Raw genomic sequence first — 15,968 nt, forward strand, 5'->3', positions numbered from 1 at the left:
AAGGTCGTAAGGAGGTCGTTTATGTAAATCAGAAATAAGAAAAGTCCGAGAATCGAGCCTTGGGGGATGCCGATTGACACCTGTGAAACGGAAGTGGTAACTTCATTGACATGCACTCTTTGGATTCCTATACATAAAAATTCATCAAGCTGGAAGCTTAGCCATCAACGCCTTAGTGTTGAAGCTTTCCAACCAGTACTTCAGGGACTCAAAAATTAAACAATAATTGATGACAAATATTTTATTGATTTGCATTTACAACAAGATTAATAACAGGATACTTTTATAACGGTAGACTTCATCAATAGACAACAGAATACACAACAGCGAAATATAATTATGAAATGTGAAATACCTTGAAAACATACTCATAAACCTCAAGTCTAAAAACATTACTTACATACACATTACAACATAAATTATTAGCAAGCTAACCCAGCAACTTCAATAGCAATTCCGATTTTAATATTGATTTTAGTAGTAATTCCAATTTAGTATTAGCGCTATGGATATTAACACTTCATCAAAATTGGTTTTCGTACTGATTACCTCGGTTGTTAGTGCCAATTCTAAACAATTATTGAAATCGGTTTTACAAACTAGCGCTGCTGATAAGGAGGTTTTCGGTTGCTTGGAGGTCTTCTACCAAAGCAAATACAAATTCTCGTAATATTAAATATATTTTCTACTTTAGATTTTTAATTGGCTAAATGGCGGCAATAATTTATTTAATTTGAATACAAATTATCAAAAATTGACTTAAGGTTTACTAAGCGATTCATAAACATTTTTAACCACATAAAAATATTTTTATTCTAGAAATATTTTTAAAAAATTCTAGAATATTTTAAAAAATCAACCACCTATATAAATTGAACATATTAGGCACATTTCAATCTATCTAAACCTAGGAACCATCTATTTCACCAACAGGCATTTATGTCAAAAAAAATTCAATCAATGCATATGGACATCAAATTTACACATTTCCATCTAAACACTAAGCGCCTAAATTCTTTAACGTGTCTGCCTTGAGCAGTGTCAAAAATTAATTTAGCAAAACGTATATAGATTTGACTTTCATTCTTTAAATGTATTAATTGCGTTGTCGTACAACCTGATAAATAAAAACACGAAAACTACCGTTCCACTTGCTACTTTTCACATCATGTAGGTGCCACGCAATTGCTTTTTTAATACAGTTGCTCAAATAATGTAGAGTAATTTCGACGAAATGTTATTTGAATTAACACCACCGGAACTCAGTATAATTGGAGAACATTTTACCGGAAAAGTCGCTACATTTCTACATACGACGAATTTCTTGCGTGCAGAGGATAGAAAAAAACAAATAGTTTTATTATTGCTTAATTTTGTCGCAACTGTATTAAAAATAGTTGTTCAGTACACGTGCGGAACCGTCATTGCAATTGCTGCACCTCGGCTCGGGTAGACATTTGTCGGAACTCTTTGCAATGACAGGATTTCCGGACTTGTGATGAAATATAGTATTTATCACCAGCGCCAATAACGTCAAATACGCATCTCCGGTCAAATGAAAGTATCGGGCGCCTGATTAACTAACTCACCCTAAAATTCAGATTCAAGACTAACGCTTACTTCAGTTGGTCAAATCCCATGTTTTTGATATACGGGAGACATACTTAGCGCAGTTTGAAATCTGAATTTTACTGACATCTAAATGTTACTTCGTATAATATCATCAATCTGCAAATATTTTTATTCAACTTCAGACAAGGCTATACAAAATGGACGAATACACACATGCACACATTACACACACATATGATAACAAGGTTATTTAGAATATTAGAAGTACTTTTTAACAATATTAAGACTTAGAACTATTCTAATGGGAACAACAACTCTTGTCACTCTGTTTTCTTTTCTTTTCTTAAAACGTGATAATATATAAAAACCACATCACTTTAAAGTCATACCTAACAGTTCTGGGATATTGTTGACAGACTATGAATTGTTAGATACGATTAGAAAGAGAACACATTTCAAAACCGTCATCTAGCCTTGATCGCTTTCTCTTTCAAATGTATCACAGACTAACAAAGCATTATCTATATTTTCTATAGCTTTTTAAAATTTGGAATGTTTTTGATAAAATCAGTCTAAATTCAATTTCCATGTTGATATTAGCTTTATATCGAACGTACTATAAATGAACTGAATATGATAAGATAGCAATATAATAAAAAAAACTTAAGTAGAAGCGCGAATTCATTACTAAGTAAATGCGTATAAAATGCGAAACTTAATGCTGTTGACCTGATGAATAAATGTTTGTGATGAATTCTAAATTGTAACACAATAATGTTCTACCATTATACATTGTATAAAACTGAGTTCTGTTAAAAATGCCAGTTTATATAAATCAGCATATCATTTGGCCTAATGTCTCTGGCCAAGATATCTGCGGGAAAGTGTATATATATATCTATAAATAACATAATACATATGTTTAAGATCTAAAGACACGTGTTTAATACGGAGCACCTGTCAAATGCTCATCGATTTTTTTGACAGACACTTCGAACATGTTTTTGAAAGTCACTCTCTAGAATAGTTTTAGTTCTTACCTTTTAATTTAAAAAAACTAGAAAAATCTTAACAAGTTTAGATGAATAAAAATTATCAAGCAATTAGCAAGCATTTAGAGAATTTTATTTTTTTAAATCTAATGCAAACATCACTGGCAGTGGTGTGGCCGACTAAGTGATATGAAAGTTCCTACATTTTTAAAACCCTAATCTTTGAGAAATCAATACCTAAGTGACCTATTATTATATTTAATGTAACAAAAAGACATAAACTGTTTATCGGAGTCTATAGTAGTCTAGTCTAGCTAGTCTAGTTAGAGCAAGGGTTCAATATAACTTAGAAATTGTAATTTCTAATAGTAGAAGCTTTAAGCTTGATTTCTGTATCGGTCATGGCCGCTCATGGCACTTTTCTTGTAGCATGGTAATAAGAATTTGATAAATAAGTATTAGCATCAGACCTAAGATCGTTCATATGTTTTTGTTGCACATTATAATTTTATATGGCCAGACTCCTAATAACTACACAATTTGTTTACATCGTTTAACAATCACCAATGTCATTACTATTTCTATAAAATACAACCTAGTTTCAACCGCTATCTTTGGAATTTTTCTTCCTAACTACGCAATATTTTAGCTAGTGTGAACGAAACGTTTTCCGCCAGATGTCACAGTCTGGCTATTTTTTATAGTTTAAATACTTTGATTAATGAGATTCGTCACCAAATAAATTATATTTTATGAAACCAATGCCTAAAATATATACCCTGAAAAATTGTCACCACTGATATAGATCTACAAATAATATCACAAACCTTACCCGTCTTAACAAACAAAAACTACTAAAATTACAAAACGAGTATCGTAATCACATCGAAATTCAACTTTAGAATATTAATTATAATATTACACAGGCGTCGAAAATCAATCTGCTTTTGACAGATAATATGCGTTCAATATTTCAAATTTCGAACGTTATCCCACGTTGATAAATAATATGATTAATAAGTATAATAAAACCAATAAATAAATTCTAGGCTATCTTGCTTTTGTTTTCGAGGGACCGACTGTAAACTTTTTAAATTTCGAACACTATGAACAATTTATTATTGCCATTATAAAAAAAAACTATTTGCAACATTTAAACGCTTGTCATTCTACCAATTAAATAAATAAATGAGATAAAACATACTTAGTATGTAGAGGCTCGAATAAGATCTTAATATTTTCACTAGAATACTATTTCTTTATTGGTTCTCCTATTCTAGCATCGATAGAACTTCAAATAATTAATTTGATGTTCATTTGCATGTAAGCATTACGGTAACATATATAGCTTACTCAGTAAACTGCTCCTAGTTTCCGATTGAAAACTACTTATAATATTTTTGAAAATTGTTGCAATACTATAAATGTTTAATTAGGAGATAGGAGTCACAAGTGATTTCCCTTCTTAATTGATCATGTATATGCCACTTTTAAGTTCACTTAATCTACATGACTTATCCTTTACGGATTCAGAGTCGAGACTTACCGCTAGATGAGTCCCATATGTCCAACACATTTTTTAAATATTCACCTTACTTAAGTCTCGACTCTTAATTACACTTATCTTGTCCCCATTAAAGTTTAGGAGCAATAAGGCCGCTCATGATATCGAATGTGTTGCCATCCGGTTGCACTCTCACATCGCCCTCCACTGTACGTACTATCAGCCAACCGAACTCGTCCAAACCGGATATCGTACCCGGTACAGGACTGCCTTCCCTGGATTGTATACGGATTTCTTCGCCGCTGAAATGAAAAAGCTAAAGTATAAATAATAATAATCGTTTATTATACAAATGCAAAGCAATTCACGACATAATTTTATTACCACAGGCCTAATACAAAAACAAAAATATTCAACTGAGTGACGTATACGTCACTATGCCCTTGGAAATGCGCTCGGCTGGCCCCATGATAGCAAAATAACAATAACGAAGCCTCTAAGGATATGTTAGAAGGTAAAGGAAGTAAGTAAAATAAGAGATATATATCTATATATAAAAATGAATCCCTATTTCCCTTGGTTACGGCATCACGCGTGAACGGCTGGACCAATTTCGCGAATTATTTTTTTGTTGTGTTTGTTATTGTCAGGAGAACGTTCTTATGAAAGAGAAAAAAAAGAAAATTGCGCGGAAAATTAGAAAATTTAAGAATACTTTTGTTACGATAGCGATTTTTTCAGTGCGCCTTTACAATTCAAACTTTTTTCATGTAACCTTATGGCGTTTGACATAACATTGACAGAATGGGTGCTGCAAATATCGTCGGATGTAAGAAAAACGAATATCGTTTAAAACAAATGCTTCGATCGGAGTTATTATATTGATAAAATAATTAGTCGCTAATTGTTTGTAGCATTAATCATGACAAATTCATGTTTTTCACATGGGCAGTTATATGTCCCCTGTTCTCATGTTATACCAACAAAACTATTTATCTACGCGGCAGAAGAATGTTGTTTATCATAAAGCATTAGAATAATAAAGACTTTGCTTCTGAAATAATTCTTAGTTATTATACCAATTCCAAATTAATAGTCATAGTTAAGACAGGATAACGTTTGTCGGGTCCGCTAATACATAAGAGAAGCTTATATAAAAATTATACGCGACCAAAGCTATTCCAGCAACTTTAGCACAAGTTCATCTTTGAAGAGGCGCTTCAACGCGCTAACCGCTTTGCAATTGGAGGAGCAAGCCTGTTACAGTTTTGGTCATACCATATTACCGGTTATACCATTTACAGAATAACCTTTTTATTATGTTTATTTAAAAAAAATGTATTTTACGGTAAACGAATAAATAAACTACTTACTCATGAAGCCAATACTCGTAATATTTTTCAAGAAAATTATCGACACCCCTCTCGGAGATAAGATTATCGAGAATTATTTCTAGTTGCGAACAATACCGGGCCAGGAACTTCTCTATTGATATCGGCGCTAGTGACGCGCCCTCTCTAGTGTTGTACTCGCTTATCATATCGTTTACACATGTCGTTGGGACACTGTTAAATATGTTTACGCCAGTTCCTGAAATATTTTCATAATTAAGTGCACAGGTTTAATAAGGGAAGGGCCTTTCAAATTGTAGCCTTACTTTTTTTTAATTCTGTTAAGTATTGGCTTTAAAAAATCAATTTAAATACAGATTTAATAACCCGCCAAAATTTAAGATGCAAGATGGCGACGTAAACAAACGTTTTAGTATGTTAATTATCATTCGATCGTTTGCAAACACGAGTCAAATCGATTGTTTTGTGACCTTTTTGTAACAACATGACTATCGTACAAAAATTAAAATTTTAAATAATGGGTAATGATTTTTGAAGCCAGGTTTTATACTTTCAATAACACTTTATTATTCATATTTTCAAGTTTGACAAAACTATATTATAATATACAAAATATCGAAGTTGTATTTTATCTGCAAATGAAATCGACTTAGGTCATAAATATACTCTCAAGACATACCTATATTAATAATGACGTCATCCCCTATACAATTCGCAGTAGTAATGACACCGCCGATCTTTACGTTCCGTCCATAATAAATGTCATTTGGCCATTTTATTCTGTGAAATATTGCATGAAATATATTTTCCCTGTTCTCTGGTTCATAGTAAATAAATCGTGTACAAAATATCTTTGGATCCCGCAATATAATTTTAACGTAGCAGGCACAGAACGCCAATCACAAATTTAGCATTTTAAATTGATTAGTAAAAAACTACTATACAGTTCTCTGGCAACCAAATAATATTTGTTGTTTTGTTAACATTTGGAACATATAGTTCTCAAAAGGAAATAAAATTGTTGATGGTATGCAAGTGTAAGTAAAACGAGCCATAATATAGTAATGTCCTGTGCTGGAATGATCTATGGGTAATAAAAGTTTAATTACAAATAGTTGAGCATCTCGTAACGTACATGTCGTAAATTTTGAGACGTGCCGGTTTCCTCACGATGTTTACATTTATAAATAAGGTGCTAAGCAGAGACGTTTGACCACGTCTTCCGGTGGTCATGTATATGAGTTTAAAAGGTGTTTCAATAACAAATACTGACCTTATATCAAGGTTTTGGTAGGGTGGATCTGAACGTACAGCTCGCACCAGAGCGAGCGCAGTCGCGTGTTGTATTAAGGGAATTGTAGGGTTCATTTTTTGCCATACCTAGAAATTCATAGTTATATATTTAAAACATTTAAAAACACAAGGTGAACTTGGTGTCTTTAAAACAATTTGTTATTATTTATTTGAAATTTACTACACGGTTTATGAAATTGTAAAAGTATACGCGTTTAAATACCATTATCAAACCAATTCATATTGTATATACTGGCCAGTTATAATTAGTCACACAGTTTTCTCATAGAATAGTTGTTGCAAGTAATAGTATTTTAAGGACGATATAGTTCTTCGAGCTTGAAACTTGCCAAGCACATTAATTAATGAACGAAAAGCGATAAGATATACAAGTGTATTTGTTTACACATACTTTGCCACCACTATCAATACTAATCCTCTACAACCACTCTAGAATTGTAAATTCTCATCTCACGTTTACGAAAAGTGTGTATGGTGGCAAACTCGTCTCCCCGTAATTTGGCATTGTAAGTTATAAAGGTAGCGACATACGTGATCCTAAAATGTTATTTACATAAGATTCGTACAAATAATTATCTGATTAAAAGAACAACTGCATACTGCAGCGACAATAATAACGATCCCGCATTAAGATCCAACTGTAATAGAACTCTTTACTTTAAAGCAAGTGGCTGACGTTTGTTTTTATTCAAGTGCAGTCGATCTTTTGCAAAGTGAAAGTACCTGTAGCGACATGACAGCCTGTCCATTAGGTGATATCCACTTATTATCTCCCCGGCCTCGACCTGAGCTTTGACTCTTCGCAACTGCACCCACGCCGTGACTTAATGAGCCTTCGATGATATGTTGAGTGGACGTTAACACATCCGCGTATATTAACACGCGGCCAATGTTTTTAGATGTTAGATTCTGAAATAATATCAATCAATCAGTCAATGGCGCTACAACCTTTTTAGGTCTGTGCCTCAGATTTCTTTATCTGTTTCATGATCATTTGTTAATCGAATAGGCAAGTAGGCAATCAGCCTTCTGTGCCTGACGCACGCCGTCGACTTTTTGGGTCTAAGGCAATTCGGTTTCTTCACGATGTTTTCCATCACCGTTCGAGCTAATGTTTAATGCGCACATAGAAAGAAAATCCATTGGTGCACACCCGGGGATCGAACCTACGACCTCAGGGATGAGAGTCGCACGCTGAAGCCACTAGGCCAACACTGCTCTAAAATAATATACCAAACAAATATTCTAACTACAACGATTTACTTGGATAGAGAGCATATGGGCAATGAATCTGGCGAAAAATGTGTTTATTTCATAGTATATCTAAAGAAAACACTTTTTTACCGGATTGAAGCTATGTATATAAACTTATGATTATTTTACATAATTTTAATTTCTTTTTTTTTCGACGTTTCCCGTGCTTTACAACTTCAATCCGGTAAAAAAGTGTTTTCTTTAAATGTGTAAAAGCTATGTTAACAAAAGACAATATCATAGTATATCTCTAAAACCTCACAGCCTGATGTTGTTAATGATTATGTTACTGACAAACAATTCGTTACACTTACATCAAAATATTCAACAGTTGAGAAATTTTCAGGGCATTCATATAAAGAAATAGGTAGAAAAACATCCGAAGGTTGGTCCATTGGCTTCTCGTCCCGCATACACCACTGCACACTCAGGTTACCGACACTCTGCACCCGTTTGCCGTCCTTCAATGGACACCAACCTTCAACTAGGGACATTTTGTGCTGCACCAAAAGAATATAATTAGAACAAAATAAATATCATATCGAAAAATATGAAAAATTAGCAGCCAATTAGAAAAAGTAATTTTGAAGAATACATGCGACAATAATAAATTTTAAATCCGTGTTATAACGAAAAAATAGCAAAATGAGTTTTGGACAGAAATCTTGTATATTTCGCTAGCTTCATATCTATGTAGTTATATTATCAGCAAGCTTCATTTTAAATAATTAAGCCGTTGTGGAGAGCGGTGCAAGCAGTTCTAAAAAGAGCAAGCGTGATTATATTATTAAGAAAATATACGAGAAAGCGAGAATTTCAGGATTTTATCATTATACGTATACTATTCAGATTAAATATATTCGCAACCAAGGAACCACGTATAATGTTATTTATTTTAGCATATTGGCAAAGTTATTCGAATATCGACGCATGCCTAACTTTAAGACACATAATAAAATACTAATAGATGTGGTAGATGTTCGAAACTGAGCATAATTTGGTCCTTCGAGCCGGATACCTACCAATTTGGGGCACCAACATCAAAACCATGAAATCTCTAGTTTAAGCACACAATAAACACAAAGCACAAGCGAGGTAGGCCTCACCGGGCATCACACGGTCACGTGGCCCGGGCCTCTTCGACACGTCGACCACGCGTCCTACCAAACAATATGTCTTTTTAACTTATTCATACCATTTTAATTTATATTATGAACAAGGAAACTAAAATCAAACGTTATGTATCGGCAGCGTTGGGTATCTGTTGGTTGCAAAATAGTTTGATTTGCGTACGAGTAGGTAAAAGACTGTTTATTACTGTGAAAGATAGTTTTTGGTAACTAGAAATTTATAGTGACGTAAGGTTGCTATTAAAAATGGCGAAGTCATCAAGTGAGAATTATAATAGTTTTTAACTCAGATGAACTTTTAATTCTACATATGATATATATCTTGACTGGTTTTCAATTTTGCAATCGCGAAGAGTGTAGTGTAATTTTACAACTAAATGACATATGACGGTGTGCCTAAAAGCAAAATAAATATAAAACCAAACTACTTTTTGCACATCACAACTAAGTAATTCGTTTTCATAAATATCAGACGATTATATTATTAATAACAGTACGGAGGTAATTGAACTTTAAATTAGTAAGTTAATAAGAAACCATATCTATTCTCTTTTTATTAAATATTTCACAAAATTTATAACTATGGTAACATTAATATATAATCATCTAAAATGCGATTACTACCATGACCAAAATGGGGATGCACATAACACAATTCAATATCTATTTCCCTCACCACATGATCTCCAAGGAAGAATCCTTTAGTGTATTCAATTTCGACAAGTTCCTTGGGGTCTTTCACGTGGAGGCTCAGTATATCTCCCAGAATTTTATGAAGGATTTCCAATCTGGCTTCATTACTTTTTATACCTTCCTCGCCGAGGTAGTCAGTAGGATCAGACTCGAGGTGAATCTAAAAACAATATTTTTGTACTGGTATAAAACTGTTGGATAAGGTATAAAACTCCTTACAAAATATCGACTGCATATGACATGAACCTACTAATACTTCAATATTAACTTGTATTGGAAGTGGACATTTAAGTATTCGGATACTAAGGTCGAATCGGGTAGCTTTGTTGTACATATCTGGCCAAAATCCAGGATGTATCAGCCAGATCTCTGCCTAGCCCTCGGGTTAAAAGGCATTCACACCTATATAAATAAATATCTAGTGTAAATTGCAGTAAAGAGAAAACGCCATATTCTCTAGTCTAGTTTGTTAGTTTCTAACTAATATATACCTGCGAGAAAATAGCAACACCATGATTAGTAAGATCTGTGGCCTCCAACAGGGATGGTGTGCGCCAAGTTTCCTCTGAAGCCAGAACTTTTATGTCCAACTCATGGCCAGGATGACCCGTGTATTTGGACGGCCTAAAACATGTTATCGTTATGTAAATCCTTTAATTTAATTTACATCTGTAAAAAATTAACTAATCCATGCATAGTATATGTTAAAATCGAATATCTATAAATTGTTTTATGGTTGCAATGATAAAAACAGAAAGTATTTTGTCGATAAAAAAAATAAGGTGTACTAGGACAGTTTACCAATGTTACTAAAGGAACTTTTTTTTAAACCAAGTGAAATTTTACATAATATAAGATACTGGCAACTCGATAATTCTCTATTTAAGCTATTAATCATTCTACCTTCTCCGGCTTAGTACACCTAATCATAACCAACCATATCCTAATGGAAGCCACTGTCATAATACACAAAATCTAGTTGCGATTGCGTTTATGACTACAATATAGTGACAAATTGTATTTACGTATTTTAACAAATGCTTCGTGTGCATGCAGAATTTATAAGATAATGATAAATGTAAAGAGGCAACATAAATTTCATAATAAAGAATATAATTTCCTTGATACCCTCACTAAATTATCAGCCAAAAACATAAATAATAATGGTTCTTCAATGTCAAATATTCGACAGTGCGTATATTACCAAAATTATATACTTATGTCAGTTTACAATAGCAAATAATATTCTATTTTCTAAAAGCATAATAACGTCAAGATATTAAATTCGTACCAACACATATTGGCATCCTGACTGGCTCTGTAAGAATAGTAGCCTTAGTTACACTTTGTTTTTATTGCTTGTATTTTAAGAATAACCTTCATGCATTTTCTAAATCTATTTCTAAAATAATCTCATTGGGACTGCAAAGCCCTAGACTGAAAATCCGTAATATTTAGATTTAATATCAGCGGTAGGTGCTTCGTAAATATGTGCATGTACACAGACCAGGTATCCCCTAGTATACAGGGTTAGTTCATAGTGGGCGTAAGACCTATATATAGCTTAAGCTAATAAAGTTTTATACCTGAGAATAATCAATGACGTCATAATAGTATTGATTATATAAGTTGACTGGTAGTTTACTGTAAACAACCATTTGGATTTCAAAATAGGCATAGATATACAGTAACGGAAAAATTGAAACACATACTCTCAAAGTAGCACTTGACTGATGACTCCGCATTTCCATGACAAATTCGGATGACAGTACAAAATTAGATATACTACAAATATTTTTTAGTATTCATTTAAAAACTTGCAAGGGTTAATGTATTTTTCATTATAATTCCCTAAATTCGATACTACACAACTTTATTGTCATTGTAATTTTATTGTCATAACTCACTGTCTATCGCTCTCAGTAGAGAATTGTTTCTTTGCTGGCGATGCTTGATAGCAGAAAATGTGATGTTTCATTTTCACGGCTTTCCACTTGTCATACGAAAACTGTACCACTTCATTCTCTCGTACCTGGAAATGATACGATATATCTATATTAATACGTCGCGAACCTAAAATCGTATAAACCTTTTATTTTCTTGTATTATGCTTTTTCGACCAGATAAATCTTATACCTTCTCAAAGTTACTCCATATAAATTTTTGAAAATTTTAATGGGCATTGTGAATATTATTGTCCATATCACGCAAAAGTAGACTAATCTTCAACATCCCGATAAAAGCCATTTTAAATTCAATCAACGTTCAAAGCCAGTACGTTATATACCTACCTGCCGGCTGCCACTTCTTATGTATTACGACTGTTAATTTGTTTATAGGTATAACTACGCTCGACAATGGCTTATATATCCGATAGATGTATAGAGAAATCTTTGCATAAAATTATAGAAAACTATTATATTGTATTGTCTTTTGTTAACATAGCTTTTACACATTTAAAGAAAACTCTTTTTAACCGGATTGAAGCTATGTATTATTATAAACTTATAATTATTTTACATAATTTTAAATTTCTCAGCAACGTTTCGCGTGTTATACGTATACGTACTATAACCATGAACCATAAACCAACCACTGTAAAATAATTAAAGTTTATAATAATACATAGGTTCAATCTGGTAAAAAAGTGTTTTCTTGAAGCTATAATATTGATTTAAAAGTAGATAAAACGTATTACATCGGGTGGAGTTTATCTCCTTAGGAAGGGTGCGTTTCAAGGTCAACAATCATTGTCGTGACGGATTTGCATAATCGATACATTGCACTTGAGAACGTAGCTGGTCTTTTTACTTGAATTAGTCTTAGGAAATGTAAAAAGTTGGAAGCCAACAGAAATACCGCATTAAACGTAAATACCGTAGTATAATAACTAAAATTATAAAACGTTTTTGTTACTTTTTCACTAGTTAATTTTTTCACAATATATAAATCATATTCAGCAGACATAGTCGTGTACATAATCTAGAATTTAGAGTCCAGCATTAAGTTAAAGCAAAAAGTAAAGATAATGTGCAGAGGGAAACGCTGTTGAATTGGACCTTTACCGATATAATATTTTACGTATCAGGAAAAATTGCTTATAAAATATCCAGAGAGTATGATGTAATGAGTGTAATGAGTTATGTATGATGTAACATTTTATGAGCTCCAAAGGCTCTATGTATAAGAATGAGTTATAGAATCAATCACAAATGAGTAAATTAATTTATTAAAATGAATATCGTATCAACAGTATTTTTTTAATAGGATGATTTTGATGTCAAATCATGCATCAAATATATAGTAATACTTACCTCAGCAGTCTTATAATGCGGCAAAACCGTATGCAGTAGGTCGGAGCATATTGCTAACAATTTTCCCCCATCTAACAAATGAGCAAGCAGTAAGGGTGCCGCTCGTCCAGCACAACCCGCAACAGCGACTAGTGCCGCCCGCCCACGCCAAGCTCCACCACATAAGGCTTCGCGGGACACGCTATATACTGTATACCTAGTAAAACACCATAGTTCTTAAGTTGACTTGTCTAAAATTAGTTAAAAAAAGTACCAGTACACTAATATTTGTGTACATATCTGAAATTATTAGTGTGTTGTCAATAATCAAACATGTCTTCTTCGTGTTATGGTTCCAAGGGTGGCTTATATTATCTAGTGGGATGCAAAATAACTAAAATACCATCTAACATACCTATCACAATCCAGAACTTTCTTCAAGGATGCTTCCAAATTATCTCTAGCTACAACACTGTCAGAGTATATTAAAACATTTGGAGACTTTGTATTAACTAGTGGACGGGAACTCTTTACAGATTTTGGTGTAGACATACAAGGACTCTTAGGAATCTCATCCTTTTGTTGGGAGCATGAATCTGCTTGAGGAGCTTTCTTAGGCCCTGTTGTACTAACAATTCTCTTATGTGTTGTTATTGATTTAATTTGACTAGATATATTAAGGAGAGATGTCGACATTTGACTAGTTCCTTTTTTTAAATCAAGCTTTAAACTTGCTTTCTTTGGTATTATATTATGTTGTATTTCGACAGTGACATTTTCAACAACTAAACCACCATCTAGTTGATTTAGATCTGTTTTAGCAGGTATTTTCTGTGGTGATTTTTCTTCTTTCTGGTCTGATACCTTTTCTGGAGAGTCATCGTCATCAGCTGATAGAGATTTTGTTGTTATTGTGCTTACATCTGTTAATGTAACATTCCTTCTATCAACAGATGTTTCAACTTGTTCACTACCTCCATTCATTACAGTTATACTTCTATCTGATTTAATATCTACCACTTTTGATAGTTTCCTGAGCAATGATGCATGTATAGGCCATTGAAATTCCTCATTGGCCAATCTTAAGCCATGTTGAATGTCACTACGGAGCCCTCTCATTGATAAATCAGTTGCTTTATTTGGTTCACCCGAAAGTTGTACAGCTAAACAAAGATAATAAATTTTGCAATTCATTCATATTAACCAAAGCATATAAATGTTTTTGAGAAACAATCTAACTTACTTTGTATTCTCACAACTGGAAGCTTATGATCAATAATGAATTCCCCACCAACAAATTGAAAACCAATAATACTAAGATGTTCCATGTTAGTCTTCAAAACAATTGCCAAATGCGACCCAGCTTTCCAGGCAATTGGTTGGCCCATTGATTCCAACTAAAATAATAAGGATAAAGGGTCTTAGAACTCTAATATGAATTACATTAACTTCATACTAGTACTGCAAAACAAAACTATTACTAGTCTATGCTACCTCATAAGAATATCCAGTTTTGATCAAAGAAAATTTGAGGCTGTTGAAATAGACAAAGACTGGACATTACTGAATAAATACTTACAGACATAATATCATAAAATGAACTCTCTTCATGTGGATCCATTTCACACTCAAATAGTACTTCAATATCAACATCTGTGATTGGTGATGAATCATACATGCCCAAAGGTAAGCCACCAGCACATGTAACCCAATCTCCAATATCAATACATTGAGTTGGTTTCATACTACATATCCTAGATGCATTTGTATAATCCAATAGATCACATAGATGTGCATTCTTAGGATTAGTACACAATTTTGAGCTTAATGTAGGTGTTTCTAAAATGGAAAGATAATGTAGGTATGTTTTAAGTTATATAAAAGGAGGTATTTAATATAAATATAGTATGAAATCATCTTACCAGCAGCATTTTCCGGTACTTTACAAAATGCGACACTGGTATTCCCACTTAAGAATTCCAAAAGACGGGCTCTAAAAGATCGAATTCGCCAGGTCTTGATGAACGTCATTGCAATGTAAATAGGGGTAAAAAGCATGATTAATTATTGTGAGAGGTCACAAGGTCATCATATTAATTTGTATCTATCGAGTCTAATTCATGAGTTTTACAAGAAAGAGTTACGTATTGATTCTGGAAATCATAACAGTGGTCAACGTTTAAGACGAAGGCGTCTAGATTTTTGGCTTAAAACCATAGTTTAAACACTAGTGTAGCTACGTGAGAAGCATTCGAAATAGCCATTGAAAATTATAATATTTATATTTCAGGATCGTTTACGTAAATCGCTCAGGCACAAACAACCCGACTCACAAGTGAACAATCACTTAACAACTAATTTAAATTATTACAAGTTAAATCTATGGAAGTTGTACCTAGTAAAATTGACAATTTGGCTGTCAGTTTTGATATTTGCTAATTTGACAACTGACAATCGTACAAACTATCCTACAATAGTCTAGAGTCTGTCTGTCTCTGAATCTCACCCTTAGCCAGAAAGTAACATATATCGATATGTACGTATTTTATCTAAATCTACTCTTTACTGGATCAGCCATGATCATCCATAGATCACCCATGGAGGGTGTGTGTCTGTGAGACAGACTATATATTTTTGGGGATTAAAAATGATTAATTACTAGCTTAGGATGCTACGTTAATAGTAACTTGTCCCACATTTCCTAGTGTGAGTGCCATGTTGTTGCCTTCGGGCTACAGCCAAAATGGCCAGGCACGACTCCGGCAGTACCACTGTCTCGCAATAGGTTCGCCTTATTGTACTCGCGTTTCGTGCGGTGGGAGAGATTCCATCCCAACCTTATTATTATACAATATAAACATTAT

At 33.2% G+C, this 15,968-nt stretch overlaps 1 protein-coding gene across 1 annotated transcript; it reads right to left on the reverse strand.

Annotated features, from left to right (window-relative positions):
* Window positions 1-226: 226 nt before the first annotated feature.
* On the reverse strand, window positions 227-15,436 carry LOC123709651 (biotin--protein ligase). Its single transcript, XM_045661121.1, has 14 exons — window positions 15,027-15,436; window positions 14,684-14,943; window positions 14,348-14,501; window positions 13,520-14,267; window positions 13,126-13,321; window positions 11,719-11,843; window positions 10,303-10,435; window positions 9,795-9,971; window positions 8,303-8,488; window positions 7,458-7,643; window positions 6,694-6,800; window positions 6,100-6,200; window positions 5,442-5,658; window positions 227-4,370 (listed from the first exon to the last, which is right to left on the reverse strand). The coding sequence occupies exons 1-14, from the start codon at window positions 15,160-15,162 to the stop codon at window positions 4,199-4,201; spliced, it is 2,898 nt and encodes a 965-aa protein (XP_045517077.1). The 5' UTR covers window positions 15,163-15,436; the 3' UTR covers window positions 227-4,198.
* Between the last annotated feature and the right edge of the window lie 532 nt (window positions 15,437-15,968).

The sequence above is a fragment of the Pieris brassicae genome, chromosome 5, assembly GCF_905147105.1.
Source record: "Pieris brassicae chromosome 5, ilPieBrab1.1, whole genome shotgun sequence".
Taxonomy (NCBI): domain Eukaryota; kingdom Metazoa; phylum Arthropoda; class Insecta; order Lepidoptera; family Pieridae; genus Pieris; species Pieris brassicae.